The 18,602-nt window shown below is 39.3% G+C and overlaps 1 protein-coding gene across 1 annotated transcript in view; it reads left to right on the forward strand.

Annotated features, from left to right (window-relative positions):
* xkr7b (XK, Kell blood group complex subunit-related family, member 7b) overlaps positions 1 to 11,017 on the forward strand; it is a 41,428-nt gene extending 30,411 nt beyond the window's left edge. Inside the window, exon 3 of the mRNA XM_086004293.1 lies at positions 1,871 to 11,017. Coding sequence (XP_085860419.1) covers positions 1,871 to 2,817 — 947 coding nt within the window. The 3' untranslated portion in view covers positions 2,818 to 11,017. The remainder of the gene's footprint in view (positions 1 to 1,870) is intronic.
* Positions 11,018 to 18,602: the final 7,585 nt, after the last annotated feature.

Raw genomic sequence — 18,602 nt, forward strand, 5'->3', positions numbered from 1 at the left:
GGGCGATTTTAACTCCTGGGGCTCACCTGCATGCTCTCGTTCATTTGTCCGCTGGAAACCGGCCAGCTGGAGGCTGCTGCAGGAGACCAAAGGAACAGTCTCCAGCACTTGGGAAAGTCACAGGGCAGGGATTTCAGGAAACTTTCCGGGGGGGGGGGTGCAGCGGTGAAGCAATGTTCTCCATAATTTTGTTTTGGTTGCGCGTCCCCTTTGTGGGGCCCATGCAGTTTCGTGCAATTTAACATTAGAAGAGATGGTCCTGCACAGTCGAGAGCTTCACATCTGCGCAGCTTAGAGGGAACGTCGTGGGATGGAGTCTGGGGCAGGGGAGACCAAAACTTTCCTTGTGGAGCCTGAAGGAGAACCCCTATTCCTCCTGGTCCCACAAGGAAAGTTTATTTTAAAGTTTTAACAATTGACCTCTTTGGGCCTCTTCTGGTCCCCCTTCTTCCCGCTAGGTTGAGCTGCCGCTTCCATGTTCAGGCCACTGGTTGAAATAGCAGTCGAGCTCCAATAACGTCATCAGAGCCCGATCTGCATATTTCTCGCTTGCTCAGAAGAGCAGATTAAAATGGAAGATGGTGGGAAAGGAGCGGGATGTTGGCGGGTACATCTCCTGAGCAATTTTAACTGGACGCTCACCTGGTTTTCGTTGATTGGGCCTGGTTTAAATCGCCCCTTAGTCATCTGACATTGTATCTCATTGTCACACAATGTCACTTTACTGCCATAGCATCCACTGCAGCACACTTGCAGTTTATTAAAGTACATATGATCCACAGATCAGATATTGATGACCAGAACCCATAACGGGCAAACATTTGGCAACTTATTCTGACAAAGCATGGAGTACTATTTAGTACATACATAAAGTTTGAGACACGCTTATCAGTTCAGGTGTCACACGTTGTATAAAACACCAACAAATCACAACTGAACATTCTTATTTTTTAAAGTTATACAAAAAGAGCAAAGAAAGAAAGCTAGTCATTTCCTGCTGGTTTTTCTGATCTTCAGATAACCTGATCATTCACCAAGGAGAGAAGCCAAGTAGCTGCTAATCTAGATAACCTCCAATGCCCAGGTTGGCATGGAAACAGCACAACCAGACCCAGACTACCCATGAGCAACAACAGCGGAGGACAGCTAGTAATTTGTGATCTGCAATCACCCATTCAATGTTTGGAAACCCATAATATAGTCAGTGAAAAAATGTTGTGCTGTTCATAGCAGCTGCTCACTGATCTAAATACCATAGGATAATATTCTGTAAGTACATGTGTGTTTGTGACCTTTGGCATCATGTGTAACAGCAGAAATGATTGTCTTGCAGCTTGTGTTTTTGTTTGAGGGGCTCACTTGGTTGATTCAAAGAAAGAGGCTCTAGATCTCTGACAAAAAACAACAGCTGTGACAGCTTACAGTGCAGTAAGTTTCATTGTGGCATTACCTTGTCAAGCAGCAAATAAGATGAAAGACACCACTTGTGTTCTTCTCATGCAAACCTCTTGCTGGAAAGTGTTCATTTGGTTCAAGGTATCCTGCTACACCTGAAAACTGGGAAACCATACAGGATAGGCTAGAAATGATAGTTTGTGGATACTAGAGGACGAACGCTGAACACGCTCAAATGACAATCCTCTGTCCTCCATTTAAATGGTCGGGTTAGCCATTTGAAATAAGCCGCTAACTCCTCCATTAATATAGCAGGTAAAGGAAGGTCATGCAAACACATTAAGCATTCTCCCACAATTAATGCCAAATGTACTTTCTAAGCGTATGTTTCCGTTTGAGTATTGGTCTTATAATGGAAGCGCTGCTTCATCATTGAAACAAGTTAATGCATCTAACTATTTATTATTTTACCTAGGTCTATCAGCAGCAGCATCACTACTGTCGCTTGCTTGGATGATAGCTTCCTACCAGAAGATACTTCGTGACTCCAGAGATGACAAAATGCCCATGTCCTACAAGGCTGCTATTACACAGATTCTTTGGCATCTCTTCACCATTGCTGCTCGAGTAATTGCATTTTCCTTGTTTGCCTCCGTTTTCCAACTATACTTTGGAATCTTTATTGTCAGTCACTGGTGCATCATGACCTTCTGGATAATTCATGGGGAAACGGACTTTTGTATGTCCAAGTGGGAGGAAATCATTTATAACATGGTTGTCGGAATTATCTACATTTTCTGTTGGTTTAATGTTAAGGAAGGGAGAACTCGGTGTCGAATGCTCATCTACTACTTCATTACATTTTGTGAAAATGCTGCCTTGACTGTGCTCTGGTACTTGTACAGAGATTCCCATACAACAGACTTTGAAGCCTTAATTATAGTTTGTGTAGTGTTTAGTAGTTTTGCCCTTGGAATATTCTTCATGTTTATATATTATGGTGCTTTGCACCCAAATGGACCAATGTTTGGGTCACAAGGAGGGTGCATTGATGGTGGAGAACAAGACACTGTTACACACATACCTGCACAGGTTATAACAAGTCCTCCCCGAGCAATGGCCCAGTGCCGGACTACAGCTGGTGAGCAAGTGCCAGCTGATCGAGACAGTTGCATGCCTGTTTTTCAGGTAAGGCCCAGTGTGCCCCCAACACCAGTGTCACGCACACTGCGGACAGAAGGGCCTGTTATCAGGATTGACTTGCCCAGAAAACGGTATCCTGCTTGGGATGCGCACTTTATCGACAGGCGGCTGCGCAAAACCATCCTGGCCTTGGAATACACCTCACCTGCCACTCCACGCCTGCAGTACAGAAATCTTAGCTTCACACAGGAAGTCCTGGAATATGAAACGACTGTGTAGTTACATACAAGCAGAGGTAGATGCATGGAATAAGGTTACCCTTTCCAAGGGGTTCAAGTCTATGTAGAATAACGGTGCACTGCAGGGGTCACCCACCACTGATCTTGCTGCATCATAACAGTGTGCAGAAGGCTGTATCCACAAATGTGTCTTTGCAAAGGAGTTGTAACATGGTATTGATGCAACGCTCCAACTCCGGTAGAGTGGGATGGTCAGTTTTTTTGTTCTTGCCTTTTACAGTAAATGGTTTTACGGTTGTCAAAAAAATTGAGAATGGGTGTGCATAAGATTGCATCACTTGATCATGAAAGGCTGCACACTGGTAAATGTATGCTACCTTGGGTTTAAATATGGAAGTACCAAACTTTTGTTAGTTCTCTGATGATTTTGCAAAAAACATTGTATCATGGTTTGCATGTGATGGTTGAAGAATCATGTCCAAATTTTATTGCAGCTTATTCTCCTTAACTGAAAGTTACCTTAAACTGTCACAAACTATTTGCCAAATAGTGACCAAATGTTGTGAGAATAATAACAGTACAGCTATGATATTCTGTAGAAGGTGTTGTTTGAACTTTCAATACCCACGTACCCCATATGTCTATTTTTGATGTGAGCAGAATAGATATGTATTTTATTTTGAAGATGTGATGGTTCTGACAATGGAAGAATGTTGTGTGCTCGATTGGGAGAATTATTATATTCTGCAAACAAAAAATATAGACAACGATTACAGTAACTGGGTTACGGTCTGCATTGTGATGGGCTGTACACATTTAAGTGCAAAAAAAATTAAAGCTGCAGTATAGAATAGCAAGATATCATGACATTTTCAATCATTTAGCAGAACATTTGATAATCTTTTTATTCCAAAATGTAGTTAACGCACATCCTGTGTCACTTTTAATACATTATTTAAAACCTTATTTAAAACCATGCAAATACTGCAGAGCAAATTCTCAGGAAATATGGCTTCAAGTAATGTTTAAAAAATAATGGCTATTGAAATTTTAGTGTTGGATTCCCTAAATATAAATATAAATGTTATTTTACAATACATATAAATTGTTATGAGTTGTATGTGGTACAATATTTTTATAAATGTATTCTGTTAAAATGTCACTTACTTTCTACATTATACTGCAGCTTTAAGCAGTGAATAGATGAGTGCATCCATAAAGGTACACTAATCAACACAATTAACCTCCCTTGTTAGAAAGACTGGGGTCTGTACCAGAAAGTCCTTTCCAATAATGGGGTATCAACTTCCAAGTCTGGGCTATGTTCTTGACCTCCAGGGTTTTTAAACCATTTGGTCCTTGGGTTCAAAGATGGGGGAAGAGAAAGACGTTAAGGAATTTTTCCTGCTGCATCATCTTGTGTTCTCTAATGGGGTGCAAGTCTGTATGAGTTGGTACAATGATTAGAATAAGAATACTGTGCCAAATCAGAAGAGTGTTGCCTTTCACCTATCTGTTAGGTAATAGTATGAAATTAAATATTTCCTTATTACTGCTGAAACAGACATGAGGTACATGTTCAATCTGATTGCAAGGCAGTGAAACGGGTGCTAATTCACAGCTGTAGTGTATGAAGATCGAAGAATCAACGCTTGTTAGAAATAAACACTTTTTACCAAGGGCTTTTTGTTCCATGTAGAGTTTTAAATTGAGCACCAGTGCTGCCTGTAGTGTAGATATCAAATTGTCCAATTAATGTTAAGGCTATGGTCCTGAACTACAGTGTGTAGCTTGCAGTGAGATAATGTAATGATTCAGGAAACAAGCTTTGAGAAAGGGTTGAGAAAGTTCAAGTTGTTCCAGAATTATAAGGACTCCATCAGTACGAAGTAAACCTCTTATGTCAAGCCCACTGCATAATATGCAAACTTGCATTTAATTTGAAAAATCAGTATCAAGTGTCGATTAATGAAGTTTACTGAAAGGATGGAAGAATAAAACCATTTTGCAGTTGCCATAAATCACATTTTCACAACTAATTTTGGGAACTCTACCTATGTGGAAATAATGCAACTTTGCAGTGAAGGAAGTGACACAGATCAGTTTAGTAATTAAATCCATTCATGTCCTTAGAATTTGCCTCTCAGGAGCATTTTAAAGCCAGCATGCAACTTTGTGTTTAAGCTGTGGTACTAACATAAAAGTCAAATAGCAGCACTTATTTATGTGAAATTAGGTGCAGCATAGATATAAAGTAAGAGTCAAAAACTACAAAGTGGTAATATTACTAAGGGCCAACAGGAGTCCTGGTATCAATGAAGTAACACTGGTGCTTATCTTGAGATTTGTGCAATTAGTTTCACAAAAACAAATACTGGGAAATAGGGTGCAACAATGCTGCGATATTTAAAAAAATTATTACTTTTTTAATCCACATATGATTCATGATAACGGTGGTAATCATTATCAGTAGGACAGGTAAAGCCTTGTTACTCTTGAAAGTAAAATGGTGTTTTAATAATTAAAAAATAAAATCTTAAAACTCAAAAGTGTCAAAGGCTGCAATAGGCAAATTGAAATAGTAATTAATTTTAAAGGAGAAACACGTAAAAAATAATTACAAGGAACATGCTTCAAATTATTAATGACAAACTTTGAAAATCACATAGGTGAAATACATTTGAAAATTATTAAAGCATTTGAAAAATTCTGTAATATTTTAATTTTTAAACCCAAAATTTTGATACACAAAAAAGCAAGAAACATGGGTAAATGTTTTAAGATACTTTTTTTAAGATACTTTTATTTGTAACAAAACATACTTTTGTTCAATTTTTCTTTGATAAACTGTTATTAACAGTGTTGTGATATTGATAATCATAATAGTTTTTGCCATAATTGCCATATCTTAAAATGTTTGTATAATTACCTCCCTAATTTGAAGCCTTACTTTTACACACTACTATGGACCAGACTGTTGCTTATTTCCTGAGGCAAAAACTAGTGAGAAGATGTTAAACAGTGCCTGCTTAAGCTCCTCAGATGGCCTAATGAGTAAAGGCACTGCCCAGTGAAGTAGTAATCAGTGCAGAGCCTAAGATCCCAGTTATGATTCCTGGTCTGTTATTGTGTTGATTGACCTCAGCTGGAGCTGATGTAGGGGTGCTATAATTGGCCTCAGTGACCCTGGGCTCGGGAATGGTGAAAATGAGCCAAAGTTGTCACTTTTGCTCACTATCATTGCTGGAAAGTGCATCGGTACAGTCAGTTGTCCTCCTTGGTCAAGTTACCAGCCAAACCCACTGTCTAGGCTTATAAATGCAGAATGTCCAATTTGATGAAGTAGCTGAGGGTGAGTGATGCATGTAGAAGCACAGCTCTGCAAGAGTCGGTGCTGCCTGGATAGATGGGGAGAAAATTTGGGGAGAGGAAATGGCCTGCACAGTGACGTGAATGATGCTGATATTTTTAGTAGAAATGTCTACTTGATAATGAATGCAAGTATCAGTTTACACTTCTATTAGTAGCTTCTATTTGCAATGTTACTAATTCAGTATATTGTTCAATTGTACTGTGTGTGAGGACTGCAGTATGGCACAATGATTCAGAGAGCCAATACACTATTGCAAGTACTCACATGTCTTTATACAGATCTAATTTGCGCATAAATAATATACAAAGGGAGACACAGTGGATTCAGTTGGGAATGCAGATTAACTAATGACACACCTACACTGTGGGCTGAACATTGTGAGGCATTCACCAGTTTGCAAGTTACAGTTTTATGGGAGATTTACTAATCCCAGTGAAACTTGGATAGGTAGAATGGATAAAATATTGCATTATTTACATCAGAGTGTTAGACAATTGTAGATGGAATATATGATACATCTTTATTTGGGGATTACACATGCAGTTATTCAAAATATATTTCTTGTGGGCATTATATTTTTGTTGACTCTTTTGGAAAGAGGACTCCTAATAGAATCCAGACTGGATGTCTTCTGCTAATAGGTTGACTTCAATAATGGGTCAGATTATAATTAGGTTCCAAAGAAAATCTAAGTAGTGACTATAGTATATTTATAACTGCATGAATGCAAAACTCACTGAGAATTTTTCAAAGATTTTTTTAATTCTACTGTAATAACATTGCTTTGTTGCTTGATTGTTTTTGAAGACATTTTTAAGTTTGATCAATGAGATAAGCACCTAATACAAAGATTAGTAAAGACTACAGTGAAAAATAGAATTATTTACAAAATGGGTACACTTATAACTGGAAGATAATGTGCCATCTAATCAGCTGTTTTTATTTTTGGTGAAATATCTACCTCAGATGTTGTATAATTTTCCCTGTCTCTGTAGTCTCCTGGTTAAAAGAGGGAATGAATTGTTGTTGTACTATAATGCAGTGAAGGAGAGTATGAACTATTTCCTGGATTGTGTCTTTCATTTTTCTTCAAGTGCTATTTTTGAGTGATAATTCATTTGAAAAACTCTATTTTATATTCATCAGATATAATGGGGTAAAGTAATAATTCACTTTGAGGAAGACTGGAGTAAATGCGCACATGCTGTGACTCATCTTTTGATATTGCTACAGCTTATCTTCTCACCTCAGCAGTGGCTGTTTGCCCACTTTAGTTCTTTCCATTATTATTTTTGCGTCTTTTCAATTGTCTGTAATTGAAGCAAAAGCAAATCTTATTAAATTTTAAATTCTTGATTCCATTTTTACATTGTTACATGTTTTGTCACCAAAAATAAACTAAATTGACATTAAATACGAAAATGCAGAGCATATCCCAAGAAAAAGTGCCCTAATTTTTGCATTTTTCATTCTAAGAGAGAAAAAGGTTATTCTGAGCATGAGTGAAGCTGGGAATTCTAATAAGTAAGGTACAGTTCACAAGATCACATGGTAATTACGGTTGAGGAAGTTCATCCAGCTCATATTAGCTCATCCATCCAGAAGCACCGTACAGTCCCCCCGCCCCCACTTTTGCAGCATCCCGATGTGTTTTTTTTTAATGCATCCAGGGTTTTCACCTCCACCACTCTAGTAGGAAGTATTGATCGCTCTCTGTGGGATGAAGAATGGCCTGATATCAGTCCTAAAGTTATCCTCCTTCTAGCTTGAACTTCTCATTAAAAAGTTTGCCACCAAGAGATATGTGGAAGTGGTCCAGGACAACCCTCCATTTTTTTATCCTTTCTACTGTGGAGAATTGCTCCATTTCCTCTGATGCCATACTCGAAAATGATAGCTTGTCATATGGAAAACACCATGGACAACATAGCCAGCTGTTTTTGGCACAACATCTTTGCTGCAAAACATTGTCCCATGCCCCCAATATTTTAATTTTAAACAACATAAAAATTCTGAAAATATTGTTTTAAGTCAGCAGTCGGGCTGTAAAAAAAATATATATATTATATAAATCCATCAGCTTTGCTGTTTTTCCCGGGGCCCTGAATGCATAAAACACCAATTGAACTGAGATGGCATAATAATATCAAAATACCAAATGTGAGTGAACAAACACAGAGGAGTAATTTGAAGAATGTTCTCATTCTTAAGTGACTCAGCTAAACGTCACACCCTTAAATAGTACCCACACTGTCCTCTGCACAAAAGCAACACATAGGCTTTACAGTCGCACTCATTTCTAAACTCTGTTTTCAGTGATTGCAGTTTATGCTCTGCCTTGAGCTCCATTTAAAACAAAATCCACCAAGAGGATAAGGCTCGAGGGCTCATGCCAGTTAGATGAAATGGTCTTCAATTGACTTTTATTCAGGTAAAATTAGTTGTGTCCCCAGACTAATTTTTAAAATATATTTAATTGGAGTTCAATTTTAATCTTCTTGTGGTTCAACACCTACATTTGCTGCAGGGGTGGGGTAATGGCGATTTGGGTTGCAGGATACATAAGAACTTGGCTCATCGCTCTGCTGGCTTTTCATACCTGCTATGTGCCTCAGTGCTTGATCTTTAGCATTGGCAGTGCCATGACATTGAACCTCGGCAACCATGGCAGAGGGTAAAGTAGGCACCATGACGAACAAGGGTGAAGCGATATGACTCCAATCAAAAGATAAAATTCACAGCAAGTTTAATACCAAAATAAGCAGGCATTTTATGTTGGGTACACATTTATATTTTTAATATTTATTTTCTGTCATTTTAATTCCTTTAAAGAAGCTGTTGCCATCCAGAAATGAGTTTTATTCCCCAATTTAACTTTGGGGTTGGGAAATAGTAACCTTCAAAATTATAACTGGTTTAGGCTGAAATTGAAGCATCTAGTGATTGTATATTGTTGCCCCATTAACACAAGGAAGGATATCAATGAATGAAAATATGTGTATGGAAGTGTTTTAAGAGGTGCAGTACACTGAATACAGATGATTTATGACAACACAGGTTACTAATGTATTATATCACCCTTTTCCAAAATGTTGACCACATTCTAGGTTTGGCTTCACTGGTCATATATTGTCTCGTGATAAGTTTTCCAAATAATCTTTTGAGCTTTCAAAATTGTGCAATTTTTACCACCCTTTAAGAGAAGAATTTTATAGAATACTTTCTGGATTTTAATATAAGTTATGACTTGGACTATGCAATTCTTTTTATTCCAGAAGAGGTTTTTAGAAATAGACAACCTGTGGGATGCTTCAGTGAACAGCTATCAGAACTTTTATAAATACATTTCTGATAATGATTATGGTTAAATTTTAACAAGTTTATCATATCAAATGTCTGCTTTACAGATTGTAATCTGTGTATAGACTAAATAATTCTACTGTCTCTAAACCTATTTTAAGATTTTCCACAGAATGTCATATTGGCATTCAGGTACTATAAATCATACCTACAACCGCCTAATCAGTATCAAAAAAAATCATGTGACTGTTGTATCATAAAAATGCAAGAAATTACAATGCAATGTGAACTGTAAACAAGAGACACATTTCATTGATGTTAAGTTACAACATAACGATTTCCTCAGGTTTTACAAAGCACCATTCTGGAATCTGGTTCATCCTAACATGTACCTATTTATATTATTTGCATGTACTTTTTTTTTGTTTTTTACTAAGAGTATGCAGTGATTAAATCTGTTATAGTTGGCAGTGTATGATGCAAAAAACTCCCATTTTACTGTATAAATGCCTCCGCTTGCAGCTATCCAGCACAGTTGGTTGTTGTTGCTTCATACACTACCTCATAATGGACTTTATCACATAAGTAAACTGCATATGTTGAAGTGACACTGAAAAATCTCTACTTTCTAACAGATTCTAAATCATTCATTTATCAGGTTAATAATGCATGATACCACTAAGGGGCAGGTGATATAATATATTGGCAGCAAATATTGCCATTTTCCATATTACGGTATCGGTACTGTTGTATTCAATATATGATATTTACATGGGTTCCTAATGTCCTTTTCTCCAATGAGTAGTAAATAAGAACCTTTGAAGCTCTATGTGCTTTTTATCTTAGTACCATAAAGAAGGACACTTGCTCTTTGAAAACAGTAAACGTTCATCCCATCCCCATATATATAAATGAATAGCAGTGCTGGTTTTGCCCATACTGCTTCCTATATGTACTGTATATGAAAGGCTGTATGTATAATTGAGGATGTAATCAATATCTTTCTTGGGTGTTGGCAGTTCGATCAGCTGCTACATAACAGCTAGTGATGATTGTGTATACTGCTTTATTTAGTGGAAATAAGCTGTGGGGTAAAATGTCTCCTCTTTGTGTTCCTGTAATCAGTTTTGTACTATGTGGTTTAATGTTGTTTAGCACACATGACTGACTGCTTGTTCACCTAAATGATTAGAAACTGTGCATTCGACAGATAGCTTAGCTGAGAAATGATTGTTGACGTCATTAAGATGTTGCTTGGTTTCAACTGTCATGTGTGCTAAAACAAAGGTTATTATATGACAGCTGCTGAGTTTTTACCAACTTTCTACCGCTCTTACTGTTTTCTCAGCTGACAAATAATAGCTTTTTTAATTAAAAAAAGGATGGAATGATATGTTTCATGATGTACATAGTTATTTGGTGCCACCTTGTAATATTTTTTTCTTTTAAAATAATTCAGAAAAGTAATTGGGCTTGAAACTTTGTATATCACGAACCTTTTGTACATTTTTATTTTGCTGCAACACAAAAACCAAAATCATTAAAAATAAATTATGCCATAACCATTTTTATTTGTTAAGGATGAATTGTCTAACTCAACACAAACGCACTCGGCACGAAATAAGACATGAACTATCCTTTATTTACATCTCTCTAGCTGTTATGTGTAAGGATATTTGCACATCTGTTATGATAAATCCTAAATAATATATAAAGATTTTCATAAATCTTGGATGACTGCCAAAGTATTGCTATTGGGTGGCTCTGGCAATCAAATGTATACTCTTTGTGCATGTCTGCTGCGTCACAGTGAGGGATGACAGTGCTGACGCATGGAATATTTTTCCCATTTTGCAGCCAGTGACCGCATCAAATATTGTACATTCAGGTTGATATGGGTCACACGCTTGTTCTCCTCTACATTTACCCAATGTGTACCTCACCAGAAATCTTGAAATGGCAGTTTTCCACACTGTTTATCATCTTAGACACGAGATCAAAGCTGAAACTAGCCCCTCATTGCACATTTATTTTACAGTCATGCTCAATAAGATTATAACTTGTTTCAGGTTGTAAAATAAATGTGTGATTGAAGAGGATGATTACTAGTCTGATTTCCCTCCGCACTCCCCTCCCCAAGCATTAGACTGAACTTGTATATAAATATATTTAAGTTAGAATCCTTAACAGCCAGTAGAGAGAGGAGTTCATCAAAGCATTCATCCAGGCAAAATTGAGACCCAGTTAATTTATTCAGCATAATGGTCCAGATTTTGCGGCCAGCGGCGAAGTGATGGCGCTCGCCGCTGACCACGTAGAAACCTGTCCACAAAGATCTAGTGATCTCTGTGGCATTGATTTCACCTTTCCTGATGCTAGTTTGAATCTGGTGCCAAGTCTAGGGGATATCCAGCAACAGTAATGTCATCAAGCTTGTTAAGCAGCCAATCACATTGAAGAATTCTCTCAAACAGCAAACCAGGAAGTAAAATGTACTAATTTTCCTTCACTTTTTAATTATTTTACAGATGGGACATACGCATGGGATTAAGATAGAAGCTGAAATATCATAAACAAACTTAAAAATTTCATCGTTTTTTATAATTTTTTTAAAATCATAATGGACAGTTGTTCAGCAGTAGTTATGACTCAATACGTCATTAAAACCCCAGTTACACCTCATTCAACAAGGCTTAACTCTTTCGAGGGTTTTTAACAGCGATATTCCAGCGTAAAACCTTAAGTTCTTGTCAGTTCTGTGATTTCAATTGATTGCTGGCTGTGAGGAGTTCAACAATCTCACTGTGGAGGAGCAGGGAATGCCCTGAACAACTAATTTTATATTTGTACAATATCAGATTTTTCATTACAACTGTGAATCTGACAGCAACTTCAGGAGTACTGTAACATTTCACGACCTCCGGACGTCCCAACGTGCATTATAATCAATGAAGTACTTTTGAAATGTAGTCACTGTTGTGATGTAGGGAAATATAGCTGCTATTTTGCATACAGCAAGGTTCCATAAAAAGCAATGAAATACATGACCAGATAATCTGTTTTACTGATGTTCATTGAGGGATACATATTGCCCAGAACACTCGCAGAACTCTCCAGCTCTTCTTCAAATAGTGCCATAGGATCTTTTATGTCCACCTGAGAGGGCAGAGGGAACTTCGCTTTAACCTCTCATCTGAAAGACGGCACTTCCAACAACGCAGCACTCCCTACGGTACTGAAGTGTCAGTGTGGTCTATCTGCTCAAGTCTCTGGAGTGGGACTTGAAAAATAAAAATAAAAAAGGATACAGATAAAGGACAGGGAAATGGGATTACAGTAGATAGCTCCAGCAGGTCCTAGCAAAGCCTTTGTATACCTCAAACTTGTCAACTTTTATTTCAGCTGAAAAGGTGTTCACCAACAGTTACAGAATTGGAGATATTCCTGAATAACTAATATTATGTAAGTGTAAGTAATATGAATTGTTTTCCCATTACTAGTTAGTGGGAACAACCACATAAGTTATGAAGGATGTGTATTTGGCCTATTACGAGGTTAAAGTTGAAAATCATCTAATAGCTTATGATTGCAGGAATCTCTCATTTTGTACAGGGTACACAAGAGGCCCCCTTTCTTTTAACGTTGCCTTTTAGATAAGGGGCGGCGAAATGACTGGTCATGGGCTATATGAAACCCTCGAGCCCCGGTAATGTGGATTTCAAAAGGAATAATCATGCTTTACAAACTTCATAGAATTCTTTGAGGAGATAGATGAGAGAAATGCAGTGGATGCATGGGCCGGAATTTTCCCCTAAAGAAAGTGGGTGGGTTTGGAGCAGTTAAATTGTTAAAAATAGGATTCCCGACCTGATCCCACCTCCAACCTGCCCATTTCCGGTTTTAACGGAGGTTGGACAGGGTGGGATGGAGGGCCGGGTGACCAACCTGCTCCCAGGGGGCGTACATCAATTTAATTATTATAATGAGGTTGGAAGCCTCTTTTTTAACCTCCATTTTGAATTTAACTGCATGTGAACAGGTTTCACACAATTAGTGAAACCTGGCAGTTAAACCGAGGCAGGGACTGATGCATCCATGAGCTAAGTGGCTTTATACCTACCTCCTGGATCCAGGGTCCCTACCGAACCCACCATGAGGCCTGCGATTGCCTCCCCAGGCCTCTGATCCCCACCATAAGGCCTCAACCCCACCCCACCGATGATGCTGAGGCCGGTCACAATCCTCCTGTGGCCGGCCCTGATCCTCCCTTCCCCACCGCCCCCCCCCCCCCCCAATCCACGCCAATGTTCCGGCCAACCCCCCCCGAACCCCGACTTCCCGATCCCTGGTCGACCCCCGACCCCTCCGCAATCCCCGACCCCACCCCCATCCTTCCCCCGGACCTACCCCTCGCTCCCTCTTTGAATCTGCAGGCCTACCCACCCACAGCTCAATCTGGCTGGCTGTGGGCGGGAAACCAAGGCCTCACATGCAAATCAGGCCCTGCCATTAAAGTCGGCAGGGCCTGTGGGAAACCCAGCCTCCCGGTTTTCCCACCCGCCTCAGAAGCCCTCCACCTCCAACCTGCCTATCTGCAGAAAATTACGGCCTTGGACTTTGGGAAAGCCTTGACATGGTACCGCATGGGAGATTACTAGTGAAGACTAAGGGATATGGAATTTGGGGTAGGATAGCAAACTGAATTAAAAATTGGTTAGAAGGGAGGAAACAAAGTAGGATTTAAGGAGGATATGTATATGGAAAGACGGTATACAAGAAATGGCACGATTTTGAAAAGTGTAGATGAGCAGAGAGACCTTGGTGTCCATATACACAAATCGTTAAAGGTGGCAGAGCAAGTTGATAAGGCGGTTAAAAAAGCATATGGGTTACTTGGGTTTATAAATAAAGGAATAGAATATAAAAGCAAAGGGATCATACTGGAACTTTATAAATCACTGGTTAGGCCTCAGCTGGAGTATTGTGGACTATTCCGGGCACCACACTTCAGGAAAGATGAAAGGGTACAGAGGAGGTTTACCATGATGTTACCAGGGATGAGGGACCTCAGTTATGTGGAGAGGTTGGAAAAGTTAGGACTGTTCTCCTTGGAACAGAGAAGGTTAAGAGGTGACCTAATAGAGGTTTTCAAGATGGTGAGAGGTTTTGATAGAGTAAATAGAGAAAAACTATTCACTCTAGCGAGTGGGTCAATAACCAGAGGTCACAGATTTAAAATCATTGGTAAAGGATCTAGAGGCGACACGAGGAGAATTTGTTTCACTCAGAGTTGTCAGGATCTGGAACGCTCGACCTGAAAAGGTGTTGGAAGCTGATTCCAGAAATAATTTACTCTGTTTACTTGAGGATGAGGAACTTACAGGGTTACGGACAAAAAGCAGGGATATGGGACTAAGCACGACTGCTCTTTCAAAGAGCCAGCGTAGGCACGAAAGGCCGAATGGCCTCCTTTCTGTGCTATAAAATTCTATGATTCTATGAAGGACAGTTTTTCAAAGTGGCTGGAAGTATGTAATGGTGTCCCTCGGGCTTCAGTTCTGGGGCCATTTCTGTTCATTATATCAATGATTTGGATATAGGCATAGAGGGAGTGGTGTCGAAATTTGCAGATCATACCAAAATAGGAGGTATAGTTAATTCTTTAGAAGACCAAAGAAAATTGCAAAGGGTTATTGATAAGATGGGGAAATGGACTAAAAAGTGGAAGATGGAATTCAATGTCAGTAAGTGTGAGGTGATGCATTTTGCTAAATAACGAACAGCAGTAGTTATATTCTGAATGGATAATGGCTCAGTGCTGTGGAAAAACAGAGGGACTTGGGGGTATTGGTTCATAGAACATTAAAGGCAGCACCTCAGGTTTATGAGGCTATAAGAAAAACTAATAGAATTCTAGGTTTTATCTCAAGAGGTACTGAACATAAAAGCCAAGAGGTACTGATGAGCCTATATAAACATAGATAAGACCTCAGTTAGAGTAGTGTGTGCAGTATTGGACGCTACGCTATTGGAAGGATAGTGAGGCTGTAGAGAATGTCTTCTGAGTCTGCATTATCAGTATGCATTGATATAAAATCTAGCTGAATGGTTAAGCTATTCTTTAATGCAGGATTAAGTGGGCGGTGAAGGAAGTAACGAGGACTTTTAATGCAGAGGGGCTGTGTGTAACTTTTCTGGGGAGGGGATTTGAGCAGGTCTGGCCGTACTTCTACTTCACCTTTGCCTTTCTTGTCAGATGATGACTGTTGCTCTGCCTCCTCCAACTGCATAGAGAAGCCCCTTTAAAGAGTGTTTCCATTCAGCATCTGACATTAATCTGTGTAGTTTTGCTCACCAGGTTGGGCGGTATATGAGACTTTGATTTATCAAAAGGCATCGGGATTCTACTAACATAATAGGACCCAGTTTAAGCCTCAGCCACCTAAGAAAACTGTGTGGTTAAAGCAAGAGTGGGTGAGAATCGACCAGGAATGGAGCAGTAGGTTACTGGACACAATTTAACTGCATGGTCATGCCATTCTCGCCAGACGGGTTGTTAAAATCACTCCCAGGGTCCCTGCGCACTATTTAAATCAGGCTTGCCACTTTACTGGAGTTATACCCCAAGCTGTGTGAGAATACCTCTTCCATGATGGCTCACATCATTTGGCTCCAGGATCTGATTGAGGCAAATACATTTATCTGTTACGCCAATGTGACAGAGACTGCCATTACAAATTTCAGGTCTGCACTAGAGGTTATCTTGGGTTCTGAACGTACTTAGGAACATATGATAAAGATGGACAGTTGGTTCATTGAGTCTGTCCCGATTAGCTGTGTTGTAACTAGGCAACATGACCCCCAGTGCTCCCCACACACCAGCAGTCATGTAATCTCATGGTAGAAGCATAAAACGAGATTTTAAAAAATCCCTTTGCCAATTCAGGAAAGAAATTCTGGGAAATTCCTCGCTAATTCCTGAAGGCAATTAAAAACAAGTTCCATGACATAACATAGAAACATAGAAGATAGGAGCAGGAGTGGTCCATTCGGTCCCTTGAGCCTGCTCTGCCATTCAATGAGATCATGGCTGATCATCCAAACTCCATACCCTGTCCCTGCCTTCTCTCGATATCCCTTGATCCCTTTAGCCTTAAGAAATATATCTAACTCCTTCTTGAATATATTTAATGAATTGGTCTCTACTGCCTTCTGTGGTAGAGAATTCCACAGGTTCACCACTCTCTGGGTGAAGAAATTCCTCTTCATCTCTGTCCTAAATGGCTTACCCCTTAACTTTAGACAATGATCACGAGTTACATTATCCAACATCCCACCTACCTTTTGTACGCAGTGATCTCGGCCTCTCCAGGAACTTGTCCAACTCCCTTTTGAAAGTCTGCAATGAATCTGCACCCACTACACAAGCTGGCAACTTATTCCAAAGATCAATGACCCTCTGGGAAAAGAGATCCCTCCTAACATCTAACCTAGTTCTATCTTTCTAAGAGTTTCACAAGGTTACTCCTGTAAGCGGACATTACATCCCTTACAAACTGATGAGTATCTTTCCTGCCAATATCTAGTTAAATGATAGCATGACTTGGGGATCATAACAATAAGGCCCCTCATATGTACTGAATACTATAAACACACAGACACACACCACCATGTGCATTCTCCTATTCTTCAGAAAACTGACTGGTCGGCACTCTCGTGAGATGAGGTCAATTGTCAACCAACAAGCTGGTTTATTTTATATGAAGTTTATGAATGAACAGAATATACAGTTTTCATAGCAAGATTTACCTATTTCTTAACAATCTTTGAACTATCAAAATAATAGTAAATGTGACTTTGCTCTTCCTTACATGCTAAAATCACTTTACAATTCAGCAGTTCCTGAACTGCCTGGCACTAATGTTAACAAGCAAGACCTCTCTGCCTCTCCGTGTTCCAGACTGAAAATTACCCAAAGCTAATTTATTCAGACTGAGGGACGAGCTAAGGCTAACCTCTGACTCCTCCCCCAATCCAATGATTGGCTCTCTGAGCTGCTAATCAAAGCTACCATCTTGAAAGAAACCTTCCCCCTTGGTGTAGGAGCTATAGCAACTATGGCGGTTTAGCTAAGCTGCATCAGGGGATATGGAATAAAGATCATTCCAGGATTTAAGGTACAAACTATTCTGGAAGTGTTCAATGGCTTCCCATTGTCTCACAACCAATGTTGCCAGTGAGAATTCTCCCCTTGACAGATGATAATCTGGCAATCCAACTAATTTGTCCCAAGCAACAACCGAAATAACTTGGGTGTCAGGAGTTAACCCTTTGCTAATGAATCTAACTTCACAGAAACATTATAATATAAATTTAAAAATGCCTTCCTGTAAAAATCTCAAAATATTACATGGTGTTAGGAATGTCTCTCAAATTACAGAGCAGGAAAAATGATCAAAAATAAGCAGAGAATATAAATGTCTCTTTCTGAAATTCAATTCTTGTGCATATTCAAAGTACTTAATGCCTAGGAGCCCTGGTTAATCATGCCTAAAAATCAGTGAAGCTTCCTGCTATCTCGTGTCTCTGAGGCTGCACTTTTATACTTCTACTTTGTAATTTACTTCAAAGAGATGCTAATGATGGCATATAACTCTGTCATTGAGCCTGACCAGACACCGGAGCTCAGTGGCATGAAACCCCTGGAGGATGCAGGCTCACGTCTCTTTGGTTTGGCACTGCATAAAGTATAACTCTTAACTGTTTGGAGCACCTGAGCACTTTGTACATTTATGCAGATTTTAAGTATTTGGAGAATGCAGATAATCCTGCCCAATACACTGAAATGTTAACCACTGGGAGGGAAATTCGGCATAGGCGTGAGCACGCATGGGCAGAGCTCTCCCCAGAGCAGGAAAATTGCAGTTGCAGCCAGGCAATATAAATGAGGTACAGCCTGGCTAGAACCAGCAGCTGCAGTTTAAATGTATCATCAATTTTCTAATCCCTCTGCCACTTGGGTGATTTAGTGAGAGGCCTCTTGCTCCTTAGATTTGTTGTATTGCATGATTTTTATTTTAAGCTTAAGAAATACTTTGCTGCAGTTCTTGGTAAAATCCAATTTTATTACGTTCCTTTCCTAAAGTGACTTC

The sequence above is a fragment of the Somniosus microcephalus genome, chromosome 13, assembly GCF_052327205.1.
Source record: "Somniosus microcephalus isolate GS21.2 chromosome 13, FLI_Smic_1.0, whole genome shotgun sequence".
In the NCBI taxonomy this organism is placed as follows: Eukaryota; Metazoa; Chordata; class Chondrichthyes; order Squaliformes; family Somniosidae; genus Somniosus; species Somniosus microcephalus.